At 54.2% G+C, this 14,466-nt stretch overlaps 1 protein-coding gene across 2 annotated transcripts in view; it reads right to left on the bottom strand.

Moving 5' to 3' along the window:
- Tesc (tescalcin) overlaps nucleotides 1-12,984 on the bottom strand; it is a 34,136-nt gene extending 21,152 nt beyond the window's left edge. For both annotated transcript variants that reach the window (NR_151582.1, NM_021344.4), the window contains exon 1: nucleotides 12,740-12,984. Coding sequence is in view for 1 of the 2 variants with exons in the window: in NM_021344.4 (NP_067319.2) it covers nucleotides 12,740-12,797 (58 nt within the window). In the remaining variant the exon portion in view is untranslated. The remainder of the gene's footprint in view (nucleotides 1-12,739) is intronic.
- Between the last annotated feature and the right edge of the window lie 1,482 nt (nucleotides 12,985-14,466).

Here is a 14,466-nt window from a genome sequence, read left to right as displayed (position 1 = left end):
AATAATACTTGACCCACGTCCAGGTGAAATTAATTTAGGATTATATTTTCTTTTTTTTTTAAAGATAGTTTTAGATTTATTTATTTTATATGAGTACACTATATCTGTCTTCAGGCACACCAGAAGAGGGCATCAGATCCCATTACAGATGGTTGTGAGTCACCATGTGGTTGCTGGGAATTGAACTCAGGACCTCTGGAAGAGCAATCAGTGCTCTTAACCACTGAGCCATCTCTCCAGCCCATGGATTATATTTCCTTTAGTTCACGTTGTCTAAAATACTACCAAGTCAACATGTAACCCACATAGTGTCATGAGGAGAGGCCTTAGGAGACCATGTGAATTCTGCACTTCACATTTCTCTGGAAAGAGTGATGGTGAAAGGAAATAAAACTGTAATTCATGTAATGTATGTTAAATAGCCCAAAGAGTTGTTTCTGAGCTTTGAAACCTGGGGCTGAGAACATAGCAGAACAGACCAGGACATGCCCGGGCAAGCCCATCGCCTCCCTAGCTCCCACCCCTCTGACCTAAGTTAAATGTTACAGGCTGCTGATGTTTAAATGGACCAATCATGTGAAACCGCGCCAATTCCTCCCCCAGCCCCACTCCTTTTCTATAAAAACCCCTAGCTTCCAAGCCTCGTGGTCGAATCCACTGTCTCCTGTTATGTGAGATACGTTTCGACCCGGAGCTCTGCCATTAAAAAACCTCTTGTTGTTACATCAAGGTGTTGTGTTCTATTCGTGATTCTTGGGTGCACGCCGAATCGGGAGCTGAGTGGGGGTTTCCCCACTGAGTTCTTTCAATGGGAAGCCATGGGGGTGGGGTGGAGGGTATGTCTGATGGAGATCCCTGCAGCCTGAGACATGAAGCAAGTGGTGGGGTGGGGCAGCTGGGGGAGATGGGGGGGGGCGGGGTAGGGGGAGTTTGGCTGACTTCATCCATTAGGATGCGTTTTAGAGTCTTCACCTTCAGGGAACAGGCCTCCTGGCAAGATGGAGTATAGATCCAGAGAGGGCCAGGAATTGGGGGAGCCAGCAGGTGCAGCCGGCCTGAAGAGAAGCAAAGGGCTGGGCATCGAGAGGCAAGTGGGCCAGAGGGGCCTAACCCTGCTCTCCTTGGGGGCTCCCCAAGCTTCCCTACCCCCTGCTGTGCCCAGCAGCCACTACAACCTGAATACGGATGCTTGGCTCAACCAAGTAGGACCTTAGCATCCCACAGACCCCGCCAGGACTCTCCAGACAGGGGACTCGCCATGTATACAGACATCAGCCCGTGCCCAGGCCAGCAGCAGGGAGAGGCGGCTTTGCACCCCTCCTTAAGCAGGCGTCTGCCTCTGCCGATCTACTGACGCTGCCACCTCCTCTGAGAAAACAATAACACTTCCCACCTCCTGGGAAGTGGCTCCCATGGCGACGAGCCATCTCCAACACTATTCACAGCTCTCCAAGGTGGCAACAGCCAAGTCGCCTGTGGACAACTGTATGAGAGGAGAAGAAGTACATGGGCATACTCTCTTGTTCCCAATCAAGAGAGGCTGTGGGGACCCTCACTGGCACACAGGGTGTTGACAATGTCATAGCCAGCACCAAAGCCACCTGGTCCACAAGTCTATATGTCAAGCGACATACCAGGTGACTCCATGGGAATGGAAAAAGACTCTTGCTGGGCAAGGTCCGGGAGGAGAGGGTAAAAATGGATAATGGGTGGGTACAGGGTTTAATTGGGGGTGATGGAATGATCTGGAAACAGAGATGGTGGTTTAGAACTCTAAATGCATTGAACCCAACCGAGTCGTTCACTTCACAGTAATTAAAATGGTGAGTGTGTATGTGTGTGCTTATGTGTGTATGTGTGTTTATATGTGTAAGTGTATGTATGTGTGTGTTTATGTGTGTATGTGTATATGTATTATACATGTGTCTGCTTATGTGTGTATTGCGTGTATATGTGTGTACAAGTGTGTTAGTGAGTGTATGTGTTAGTGAGTGTATGTGTATGTATGTATGTGTATGACTGTGTGTGTACAAGTGTGTATGTGTGTTATGTGTGTGTTTAAGTGTGTACATGTGTGTGTAGAAGTGTGTTATGTGAGTATGTATGTGTGTATATGTGTGTGAGTGTATGTGTTTGTGCATGTGTGTACATGTGTTTGTTATGTGTGTGTATGTATGTGTGAGTGAGTGTATGAGTGTATGTATGTATGTATGTGTATGAGTATATGTGTGTGTGCATGTGTGTACATGTGTGTTTATGTGTGTACACTTGTGTTTTACATGGGGGCCTGTGGAAGGGGTGAGGTCAACATCTGGTGTTTTCCTCTGCCACTCTCAAGCTTGGTTTTTGAGCCAGGGTCCCTCAGGGCACCTGCTTCACAGATTCAGCCTGCTAGCAGATTGGCCACAGAGCCCCAGGGCTCCTCCCGATTCTGCATCCCCAGTGCTGGGAATAAAGTACCAGGGAGCGCGAACTTGGATCCTCACAGGTGGCACTTTACCGACTGGGCCACTTCCCTGTCCTAAAATGGTAAATTTTATGTCACATGAACTTTGGCTTCAATTGAAAAGACAAATAAACAACAACAACAAAATCAGTGACTACTTAGCTGGATGGAGAAACCACAGCCGTTAGCCTGGCTGTGACTGGCTTGCTGCATGCCCTAGGCAACCCCAATCTTCAGGGCTGTTCGGCTGGCTCTGAGCTCCACAGGGAGGCCACCTGGGGCTCCAGACACAGCAGTGACTAATTCGTGGCTAGGGAGGGAGGGAGGGAGGCTGGGCTTCCGGGAGCCTCCTCGCAGGGGATCCTGGGCCAGCTGCCCTCTCTCGTGAGCACCCCTCCTCCACCTGCTGCCTTGGCAGCTTCAGCCCTGATACCCACTCACCCTGCTGCCATGGACTTTACAATCTACCCAGGATGCACCTGGCCTCTTTGAAGTGTTTTGTTTGGTTTGGTTTGGTTTTTTTTTTGTTTGTTTTTTTGTTTTTTTTCAAATTCAACCTGGAGCACAGACCCTCGGACCCTCTTCACACAGACTTCAGGCCGGTGCAAAAACCGGCCCCGAGGCAGAAATGGTCCAGCCCAACATCTCTGACACATCATCTACTGTCACCTGGGGCACCAAGGGTCCTGCTGGGGACACTGTGGGCTGTTTCTGTACAGAACACATCCTTGGGGGTGGGGATGGGGGTGGGTGGGGTAAACATGACGGGTGGATTGCCTTCCCCCTGCCACACATCCTGAGAGCTGAGCAATTCAGGGAGCTCTAAGAGTGGGAGCGCGCAGCTCTGAGCGCCACAGTTGGAGCGCACCGTCTTCCTCCATCTTTACTCTGCACTTTACATTCTCCTTATAGCTGGAATAGAGAGAGTGACAGCCTGCCTCCAGCGGGAGCTGAGCCAGGGCTGGGCAGGCAGCACACACCACTTGACTGTTGAGACAGGATCAGAGAGGCAGTGTGGCTCCCCGAGGGTCACACAGCTCTGGAAGGGTTGCTTCATTCCTGCCATGTGCTGGGGGCGGTGGGGGGGGGGCCACATTCCATTTCTGCATCACAGTGGAGCCGTTCAGAAGGGCGGGGTCCAGCTCCATCTAAGCAGACATTTCAGAAAGTGGGCGTGATGCAGCAGCATCCAGGAGACAGCTCAGCCTCGCCCTCAGAACTCTTCGCAGCCAACATATCTGAGGCTGAATCAAGAGGCAGGAACTTAACCTCACGTGCAACCGCAACCAGAATGAAATCAGAGAACCTGGCCGGGCTTCTGAGAGCTAGCACGGGCTCCACCTGGCACTCTAAACACGCGGCCGCTGGAGAAACCCAGCAGCCACCTCAATAACCTGCTAAGCTCAGAAGGCAGAGCTTTCCCTGAACAGGGAAGGCCTAGGTGAACACACCTGTAAATCCAGCATTTAGGAGGCAGAGGCGGGAGGATCTCCAGTAGGACAGCTCGGGGTGCGGGACAAGACCCTGTCCGGGGGAGGGAGGAGGTCACATCTATTTGCCAGAAGCAACCAGGGACTGAGACCCCCACGAGGTGATGAGCTGAAGTTGCCAGACAGTGTTAAAATGGCCACAGCACTGATGACAATAATGGCGGACCCACCTGGCCTTGGGTCTGGGTAAGCTTAAGGGCCCCACAGAACACTGAAGTGAAAAGGATAGCCATTCATTTCCAGGGGGTCAGAGGACAAGGTTTCTGCCATCCTGGAGAGTGAAGGAGGTCCCACCTCTGCTGGGAGAAGAGTGAAGAGGGAAGCTTTCCACTAAACCTCCCCACCTCAGCCCCAAACTGGCAGAACCCTGGGATACTTAACACAAAAAGTGCAGAGCACCCTGGAAATCACTACCGTGGCTCAGGACAAACAGGAGCCCTGTGTGAGGGAGGGACAGCCTCCGGCAGGAGTTGAACTCACACATCACATCAGGCCAAATCACACAGATCAAAGCAGGATATTTGAACACTACAGCATGAGCATAATTGTATGCAATTAGAATTTTAAAACTTTAGCTGGCATCTTAGGGGTTTCTACTGCTGCGATGAGACACCCTGACCAAAGAAAGCAATGTGGAGAGGAAAGGGCTTATTTGGCTTACACTTCCTTCCAAATCACTGTTCATCGCCAGGAACTCAAACAGGGCAGGAACCTGGAGTCAGGAGCTGAAGCAGAGACCACGGAGGAAGCTGCTTACTGGCTTGTTTCTCATGGCTTGCTCAGCCTGTTTTCTTACAGCAAGACTACCAGACCAGGCTCCACCCACAATGGGTGGGGCCCTCCAACGTCAATCACTAATTAAGAAAATGTCTTACTGCAGGATCTCTTGGAGGACTCTGGTTTGTATCAAGTTGATATAAAATCAGCCAGCATAATGAATAAAGGTTGCAACTTAGCTGGAGAGAAAATTAGTGATTTGAAAGGCAAGCCTGAGGAAATGATGCTGGGTGTGGCTCAGAGCAATGAAGAAAACAAGAAAGAAAGGTCAAGAGGTGTTCAGAAGACAGCAAGAAGGTCCAACATATTTGTAACAGGAACCACTGAGAGGTAAGATCACTCACACTCACAGGGAAGCAATAACTTTTGTGATAGAAGACATGAATCCTTTTTAGAAAGGAACAGCATAATCCATTCCCAGGCATGATCATATAAAAAAAAAAAACACTGATACAAAATTTTAAAACAGAGGGAAAATAGGTTTCAACAACAACAATAAAAACCCATTAGGGGCTGGCGAGATGGCTCAGTGGGTAAGAGCATCCGACTGCTCTCCCAAAGGTCCAGAGTTCAAATCCCAGCAACCACATGGTGGCTCACAACCATCCGTAACAAGACTTGGTGTCCTCTTCTGGAGTGTCTGAAGACAGCTACAGTATACTTACATATAATAAAGTGTTCATTTATATAAAAAAAAAAAACCATTAGACAAAACCTCATTTATCAACAGTAATCCAAAACAGAACAGAACTCTGGGAGCAGGGGATCACCTAGCAAGCTAAAATTTTATACCCAGCCCAATGTTCAATCGTAGACACCAGCAGAAGAGAGTTCAGTTTATAATTCACAGACCCTTGCTGGGAAATCTATGTGAAACTGTGTTAAATAAGAAAAGTAAATCCACAAGGAATAGTTTTTGCAAGAATAAATGTTTGTCCAAAAGGATAATTATTGAGCTTGCAGGCTTCAGAAGTAAAACTTTTGGTATGCCAAAGATAAGAGGTGAGGGCGTTATGGAATTTGGGTGTAAAAGTTGCCATGCAAGGCTAGCAAAAGATGGCTCAGAGGGTGGAGGCTCTTGCCACCAAGGCTGTGCTGTGGGGTATGCACCCACATAAGCACTGACATGAACACATAAATATAATTTAAAATGCTGTGTATGTTGGAATGTGGCCAGCTGCAGAAGTTGTAATTACAGCTATTTGAAAGCCTTGGACTGTGCAAGTTTCAGGTCTTACTTTGTTACAGGTGAGGTATCATAGGGAGGGGGCCAAGTTAAAACACCAAAGTGATTTTACATAATAGTTTGTTTCCAGGTAGAGTTGTATGCATCTCTGACTGGCCTCAGACTCACTAAGAAGCAGAGGATGACCTTGAACTTCTGATCCTCCTGCCTCCACTTCTCATTCCTGGAATCACCACACTGGTTTTACTTGGTTCTGGATTATTTGGGGGCAGGCATGCAATGAACTGAGACTGTGTGTGTGTGTGTGTGTTTATTTTTGGATGGTCAAGACAGGGTTTCTCTGTGTAGCCCTGGCTGTCCCAGAGCTCACTCTGTAGATCAGGCTGGCCTCAAAGCCACAGAGATCCACCTGTCTCTGCCTCTATAATACTAGGATTAAAGGCATGCGCCACCACTGCCCAGCATGTGTTTTTTGGGCATCTACTTTGTTTTTGTGGTATTGGAGATTGATCCAAAAGTCTCCCAGTTAGGCACCTGCCCTATCACTGTGTCTCCCCCAACCCCACCGAAGTCTCCCTTCATGTGTCTTGAGCGCATCTGTCATATGCTGTCAGGGAGGAATTTTCCACTTGGGGTGTCACACCAGTGCTCAGGAAGTTTGCATTTGGGAGCACTCTGGATTTGAGATAGGTGCTCAGTCCACACTTGCTGGGGGACCCTCTTCCAGCTGTGGCAAGATATTTTCTACAGAGGCCCTTGAGGCACAGCCAGGTTTCTCCTGAAGGGGCTCTGGGAGGCTCAGTCTCATCAGCAATGTCCCCGCCTCCTGCCTCCCCTTCTAGAGGTTCTAAGGCCCTGGCTGGCATGGCCTTGAACACTTCCTGTTGCCTCCCAAGTGGAAGGCCACTGCTGACAGCATGTCTGTCCGCAAAGGTCATGCTGCGGGGACAACAAAGGACCTTTTTGTCTTCCTGCATAAGGTGCCGGCTGCCACAGGTGGAAATGTCCAGTCGACCTTCTCGCTTTATGAATTAATGATGAAGTTGGAGGAAGTGACAGGATGTCTGGTACCCCTGCTCCTCCCTCTCGCCCTGGCCTACCTTCTTCCTCCAGCAATGGATCTTTCAAAGATGTGCAAACCCCCACATCCCTTAGCTTAAGGCACCAGGGACCAAAGTGCTTTGGGGATACAGGAGCTCATCTGTGAGCCTGGCATTGTCTGGCCTGTCATCTAGCCGTCTGGTCTGTGTCATCCAGCCGGCTGTATGCCTGAGCTCTGATTAACCTCCCTGCTACATCCGGGGGTGGGGGCATCGGCTCAAAACAAAATAGCATGCCCATATGGGGCAAGGCAGCCAGGTGGGAAGGAGCACCAGGAAACTCATTACTGCAGGTCCCTAGGCTGGCAACTCCAGCAACTGCCACCTGTTCTCCCACAGACAACACTAGTTCCTCTTGGAAACAGATGTGAGCCACTCAGGAAGCCCCCAGGAGACAGATGGGGGTGACTCCCACTCAGATCTAACTGACCACCACCAAACATGCAAGTTTTTGAACATTCCATATCACTCAGAACCTATGCTATCAGCCCTGAAACCCAAGGTAACTCAGTATACCAACATATGGCTGTAACATGCCGACCTCTCCAGGGCATGCCGGGGACCACTGGGGCTTCAGGCAGACTCTGTCCTTTACCTCTGGGGTTCCTGCCTCCCTCCCTCCCTTCTGCTCCACCCCACCCCACCCCTGCATTTGACACCTCCCTAGTTGATCTGCTTTGGATTCCAGTTCAGCATCTATGTGACCAAGGGAAGGAATTTTCTAAGCCAAACCTGTTTTGTCTGTGTGATGGTTTGTATATTCTTGGACCAGGGAGTGGCACCGTTTGGAGGTGTGGCCTTGTTGGAATAGGTGTGACCTGGTTGGAGTAGGTGTGTCACTGTGGGTGTGGGCATAAGATCCTCACTCTAGTTGCCTGGAAGTCAGTCTTCCACTAGCAGCCTTTGGATGAAGACTTAGAACTCTCGGATCTGCCTGTGCCATAACAGCCTGGATGCTGCCATGCTCCCACCTTGATGATAATGGACTGAACCTCTGAACCTGTAAGCCAGCCCCAATTAAATGTTGTTTTTTTTTTATAAGACTTGCCTTGGTCATGGTGTCTGTTCACAGCAGTAAACCCTAACTGAGACAGTCTGTAAACTAGTCACTAGGATCCCGCCCTCAATGAGCTTTTACAGGAAGAGAGAGATACAGGGGAGGGAGGGAGGGAGGGAGGGAGGGAGGGAGAGAGAGAGAGAGAGAGAGAGAGAGAGAGAGAGAGAGAGAGAGAGAGAGAGCTGAAAAGCTGTTGGGTGTGGTATCGAACTCCTTTGGTACCTGCACTCAGGAGGCAGGTGCAGAAGGGTCACTGTGAGTTCCAGGCCAGCCAGGGCTACACAGAGAAACCTTGTCTCACAAAAACACAAAGTAATTGATTTAATCTTTTCCCCCATTTTCTAGAGACAGCCCAGCCTTATGCCCCTTCTGTTGGGATGACAGGTGTGTGTGCCTGTTGTCACCTCCTAGGTACAAACGGCTTCTAATGTTCTTTTTTTTTTTTTCAAGACAGGGTTTCTCTGTATAGCCCTGGCTGTCCTGGAACTCACTCTGTAGACCAGGCTAGCCTCGAACTCAGAAATCTGCCTGCCTCTGCCTCCCAAGTGCTGGGACTAAAGGCGTGCGCCACAACTGCCTGGCTGCTTCTAATGTTCTTATACTGAGAACTTTAGGGAGCCACGGGGTAAGCCCCCTTTTTTGAGGCTCCCAGGGTCTACTGCTGAAGAAGGTGGCTTTGGCTGGCTGCGTTCACACTTTAGTGGATGGCTGAGTACAGAAGGTATCAGGCCCACCCCATGACAGTGTACCCCCTCCCCTGTACCTCCGGCCCTTGAGCTGCTGAGGGCCAGAGGACCTGCCCATCTCCCACCCTCATCCAGGGCCTGCAGGCATAGGGGACAATGGGCTCCTAGGCAATGAGGAAGGGCTCAGATGCCATCGCTGGGAGGTCAAAGCAAAAGTCCCCCACCCCCTCTTTCTTCCATCTTCAGAGCCTCCATGACCTCATCCATTCAATTGGCCAGCAGCATCCCCCACTGGGCGGGCCCTGGAATAGGACCTGATTATTAACTCCTGGGCTGTGCTTGGCACTGGGCAAATGGCTCGGGGCTGCCAACATTGCTGTAAGGGCTCTCTGGCCCAAGGTTCTGTTTTTTCTAGCAGCTTCTTGGCCTCTCTGCAGGTCTGAGACTGGAGGACAGACACCCCCCCCACACACATACACACCTTTCCCAGCATCCTCCTGTCTGCCTTCAATCAGGAGCCCAGAGTAGGGGGGGGGACTAGAGGGGAGGGAGCACCCCCTCCGGGCCAGCTCAGGATCCAGAGGGTCATGGCCCTGGCCTGATGTCCCTCCTAGACCAAAAGAAGCTGAGGTCCTCAGCTGGCTGCTCAGAGGGAGGCTTGAGATAAGAGGAGTCAGTCAGTTCTCCCTGTGGAGGGAGGCGGGTGCAGCCTTGGGTGTGCCGGTGCAGGCGGGTGAGCTCCTGAGCTCCCTTAAGGCGTATTTTCCCTGGGGTGACTCAGGCTGGCAGGGACAAGGCCTGTAGAGGGGAGGTAACCCTAGGCTCAGAGTTGCTTTTTGGGTTATAAAGAACTCAGTGACCCCCCTCCCCCCATGTGTGCCTCCTGTGATCTCATTGCCAACAAGCAACTCTGTGGGGATGGGAGTGGGGGGTAGGGGGTGGGGGTTGGGGGGAGGTGATGGTCTGAGGTGGGAGGGGGGACTGCAGGAGCTAAGGGAGACCAGGTCTGAGGTTGTCCACTAAGGTTGCAGGAGAATGGCCAGGCAGGAAGGGAACAATGGCTCTAAGGGCCCTAGATGGTGGTGGGAACTTTGCCTTGAAATTTTAACCCAGGAGGAGGTGACAGGAAGAGTCTCCCATATAAAGAACAAACATGAATCAAGATGGTGCAGAGTGTAGCAGCAGCAGAAAGGCTTGTGCAAAGGTCCTGGGGTGAGCAAAAGAAGAGCAATGCATCATGGGCAGTGGTTCCTGCCCCAGAGGTCACAGTGTGTGGTGGGGAATCCTCCATCTCTCAACCCTCCACTCCTGGCTGTGGTGCTGAAGGCAAGATGCTGTCTCTTTCCGAGCCTCAGTTTCCCTCAGGAGAGGAAACAGCCTTATCTCCTTTCTGGAAGATGTGGGTGAAGACACACCTACTGTGTATTGTGTGAAGTTCTCAGTGTTGGTATAGGCAAGCCCAAGTGCAGTGGTGTTCCCCTGGACATGTATAAGTTCTCATACCACAGCCCTGTCCAACCCCACGCCACGTCCGGAGCCTTCCTGGCTAATATCTCCTCCACACAATTGTTCAGAGGCGGCGACACCCAGGTGGAGCACTGAGGTCCAGAGAGGCAGTGACCTACTGAAGGTCACACACACAGCAGGGATACAGGGACCAAGACCTAGTTCAATGTAGTTCTATTGCTATGTCCATCTGACAGGAGGGAAAACTGAGGCACGGGGAGCACAGGGGACCCCTGAAGTTGGGGCTGCAGTGCAGCCTGAGCCTGGAGGACTGCTATGTCATCCATCGGCCAACCTCACTGAGGTGATCAACTGCCTCCTGCCACAGGGCCATGGCACCTGCCACTCCGATGTTCTGGTCACTGTCACATGACTGGCTCCTTAGTTACCTGCTTACCTCTTCCCATCCTCTCCCCCTGTTGCTTGTTCCTGGAAACCTAAGACTGGTGGGGTGGATCTGTGTCCTGTGCATCCTGTGTGGGAATGTTGGCCTCTCTGGGTCACCTCCACATCCTCTAAAATCCTCAAAAACTCTAAGGATCTGCCAAACGGGTGTAAGTGCCCAGACTAGACCAGCACCTTCAGGGCCTGTGGGACCCCAGGGGTGGGGGTGGCATAACCTTGGGTCCCGTCGTTCCCCCCCCCCCCCCCCCCGCCCAGCTCCCTTTAGAATTGAATTCTGAGCACAGGCAGCAAGTGAAGAAGCCACCCCAGCCACCTCCAGGCAGCCACTGAGCCTGAGCATCTGTCACCGTGGGAGGCTGGGCCCAGGAAACTGACAAGGCTCCCAGCATGCTCTGCAGCCCGTCACTGTCAAACCCACAGCCCGCAGGAATTTCCCCAGAAGGCCCTGGGTGCTGCTCCGGTGGGGACCCAACCTGCACCCGGAATCCCAGCTCTCCCCACACCATCTGGGACAGCAACTGGCAATGGGTCAAACCGAGTCAAAGTGGGCGGGGACTCCTGCTGTCCTCCATCACGTGGGCCTGGGAGGAGGCGGGCGGGGGCAGGTTTATGAAACTTTTGGTTTGTAGTCAGCAAAATGAATTCAGAGAGAAAATACAAAAGTGGGGGAGGGTGCTGCCCTGCAGTCCCAGAACTGGGGAGACTGAGGCAGGGAGTGTCCCCGATCAGAGCAGCCCGAGCCCCAAAGTGAAACCGTGCTTCAAACTGCAGTGCCCACAGTGTGCACACACAACCACGCTTCAGTTTGATTGAAGTGCACACACTTCAGTTTGCCTTCAATACGGTGTGCAAACATACCTGCTTGCCTCGCACACAGTGTGTATACACTCCTGGTTTTCACAAAGTGCCCGCACACTCTAGACTTTCACACACTGTGCACACACACCTGCTTGTCTCACACACAGTGTGCATACACTCTCGACTTTCACACAGTGCGTGCACACACTCCCGGTTTGCACACAGTGCGCCCACACTCCCGCTCGCACGCGGTTCCCCTTGCACGCCGTGCGCACACTCCAGGCAGCGCACTCACAGTCGACCCTCACCGGGACTGGCTCGATGGCGCGCGCCCTTAGTGGGTCGTGTAAACGACTCTCGCGGATCCGCTGCACACTTCGCATACTGTGTGCGCGGTGTAGACGCTCAGCAGCTGGGGACTTTCTATGACTTCACCGGGCTCTGGGGAGGCGAGTGCCAGCCCAGTCCCCCTCTGGGGGGGTGAGGGGGGCTGACTGGGTGCTCTCAACTCAGCCGCAACCTCCTGCCGCAGGAACCCTGGGGGTGCGCCAGTCTCCCATTCCTCAGAGGAGGCAAACTGAGACGGGAACTGACTGGTCCAAGGTCACACAGTCCTGGCAGAACTCACAACCCGCTCTGTCCCACCACCGAAACAGGTTGAGTCCACGCGCCTGCCCACCCTCGTGCAAGTCCGGGTCCCCTGGTCGCTTCTGAGCCCAGGGTCAAGCGCGGGGCGGACGGGCGCTTCCCCCAGGCGCGCCCCGCCCGGCCTCTGCGGTCCCGGGAGTGCGGGCCAGCCTGGAGGACGCTGGGCTCGGTGCCCGAGCCTGCAGCCGGGGGGTGGGGACGCACGGGGAGGCGGCAGGGTGACCCCCGCCTAAGGTCACCGCGGACCGCGCGGCTCCTCCCGGTCCCGCCACTTCCAAACTTTCCTCCCCGCTCCCCAGCCGCAGACTTGCAGGTGCAGCGCGCGCTCGGCGCTCTCCCGAGCTGCCGGGGCGCCGGCCCTCAAAGCCACGGCTACCTGCCGGGCTCCGCCCTGGTCGGGTGAGGCTTGGGTCAAGTCGCCTCTCGGGCCACCCTTACCCCAGGCCCGAGTCGCTGCCAACCCCTCCCAGCGGCGTCGCCCGCACGGCGGCTGGCGGGAACCCATCAGAAGCAGCCCGAGAACGGGGCACAGAGAGGGCAAGCCACTAGCCCAAGGTCACACAGCACGGTGGCGCGAAGCGGGGGCATGCAGGCGATGGTCCCCGCCAACGAGGGTTCCCGGCCACGGTGTGGTACTCACAGCCGGTCTTGCCCTCGAGCTCCCGCACCTCCTCGGACGCCGAGTGGGCAGCGCCCATGGTGCGCCGCGGGGCCCCGGGCGCCCCACGCAGGCCGGGGACTGCCTGGGCTGCGCTGCGTTGGAGCCGGGTGGGGACGCGGGGACAGCGGCGCGGAGCCGGTTCCGCGTGGGGCTCGAGCGGCCTCTTATAGCGGCGGGAGGCGGAGCGGCGCGGTCCTAGCGCTCGCCCGCTTCCCTCGCGGCCGCGGGGGCGGGAATGGGGGTGGGGGGAGGACACGACGTGGTTCTGCCCCTGCCGCAGCCCCGCGGGATGAGCTTGCGGGCAGCGCGACCCGCATCCCTCCGCCCACTCTGCGGGGTCCAGCGGCGGAGCCTCGGCGCTGGGACAGAGGAGGGCACGCGAGTGTGCCCAGTGTGAAAGATCCCCTCCCCCGCGCCCTGCACCTAGGTGGGCGCCCAGAGGAGCGCGCATCGCAGGTGACAGGCGTGGACTGAGTAGAGAAGGTGAGACCGATGAGTCCCGGGGATCCTGATGAGATAGGAGGTCCTGACTGGCCAGTCCTGCTGCTGGTCTAACCACCATCTCTCCATCTCCAAATAGGGTTGCGGTGAGATGCTCACCGTAGGGCGCAGAGGGAGAAAGGCGCCGGGTTACCATGGAATCCTGTTCAATTGATGAGGAAGGGGCTGGTGCTCCGGGAGGGAAACATTCAACCTCAAGGCTGCCCTGGGAGCCCGCCATGCCCTGCTCTGCTTAGTGACGTCCGGTTTAGCTGCCAAGAGTCTGTTCTGGCTGGAAGTGCTGGGATCCCCACGATCTTTCACCTCGCCAGTCACGGCCGTGGGTGCGCATCCTTGGAACTGGCGTTCTCAGGAGCCCACTCTAGCCAACCCAGGGGTCTCGGCAGAGCCAGAAGAACCGGCCCCACCACTGAAACCCCGATTATCACCCACTCTGAGCCTCCGGGGAGCTGAGTCTGCCCCTGGAGATCCTCCCTGAAGATCCCCCGTCCTCCCTGCAGCTGCCCAGAGTTCACGGAAACTGCTCCCACCCGAGAAGCAAGGGAAGCTTAGCTGTGGGGCATCGCTGCTGAGTAGGCTGGACCGCCTCAGGTCTCCAAGAATTCTAAAAACCCAGACAGATCTCTGTGGGGTGGAGGGCAGGAAAGGGCTCCCCAGGTCCCGGGATGTTGGGGTTTCTAAAATATGCCATGATCTATGTCTTCCTGCAACTAAGTTTTCTGTCTACAGAGGATCTGCATTCTCCAGGCCGGGGAAGACCCCCTCCCCCATCGCCAGCAACCCCAGACACACCCGCACTCCAAGCTGACAGTGCCTTCCCTTGGTGCTCGATCCTTCTACCGAGCCCCCCTCTTCCTCTGGGATCTCTGTGTAGGCCTCCTCGGAGAGGCCTTATCAAGTGTCTATTTTCACCAGGCTGGGGTGTGGTTGCCAAGGAGAGCCCGCCCCTCCCCCCGGGGGGCTGCGAGGAGTCCTCAGGAAAGGGGGCGACAATTTGACTTGTGTATTTGTTCACTCATTTAATGCGTGTTTCTTAATGGTCTACTATGTGCAAGGTCCCGACTAGATCTTTGAGCTGCAAACAGGGATAAGACACCACCTTCGCTGCAGATGGAGTGGGAGTAACAGCCAGGGTGAGCTCTCAGGAGCGCAGAGATCTCAATGTCCACACTGAGCTTCAGAGTCCGTAATTGTCCCCACCCGTG

This window comes from Mus musculus, chromosome 5 (genome assembly GCF_000001635.26).
Source record: "Mus musculus strain C57BL/6J chromosome 5, GRCm38.p6 C57BL/6J".
NCBI classification, from domain to species: Eukaryota; Metazoa; Chordata; class Mammalia; order Rodentia; family Muridae; genus Mus; species Mus musculus.
This window is presented reverse-complemented; position numbering and strand designations above follow the sequence as displayed.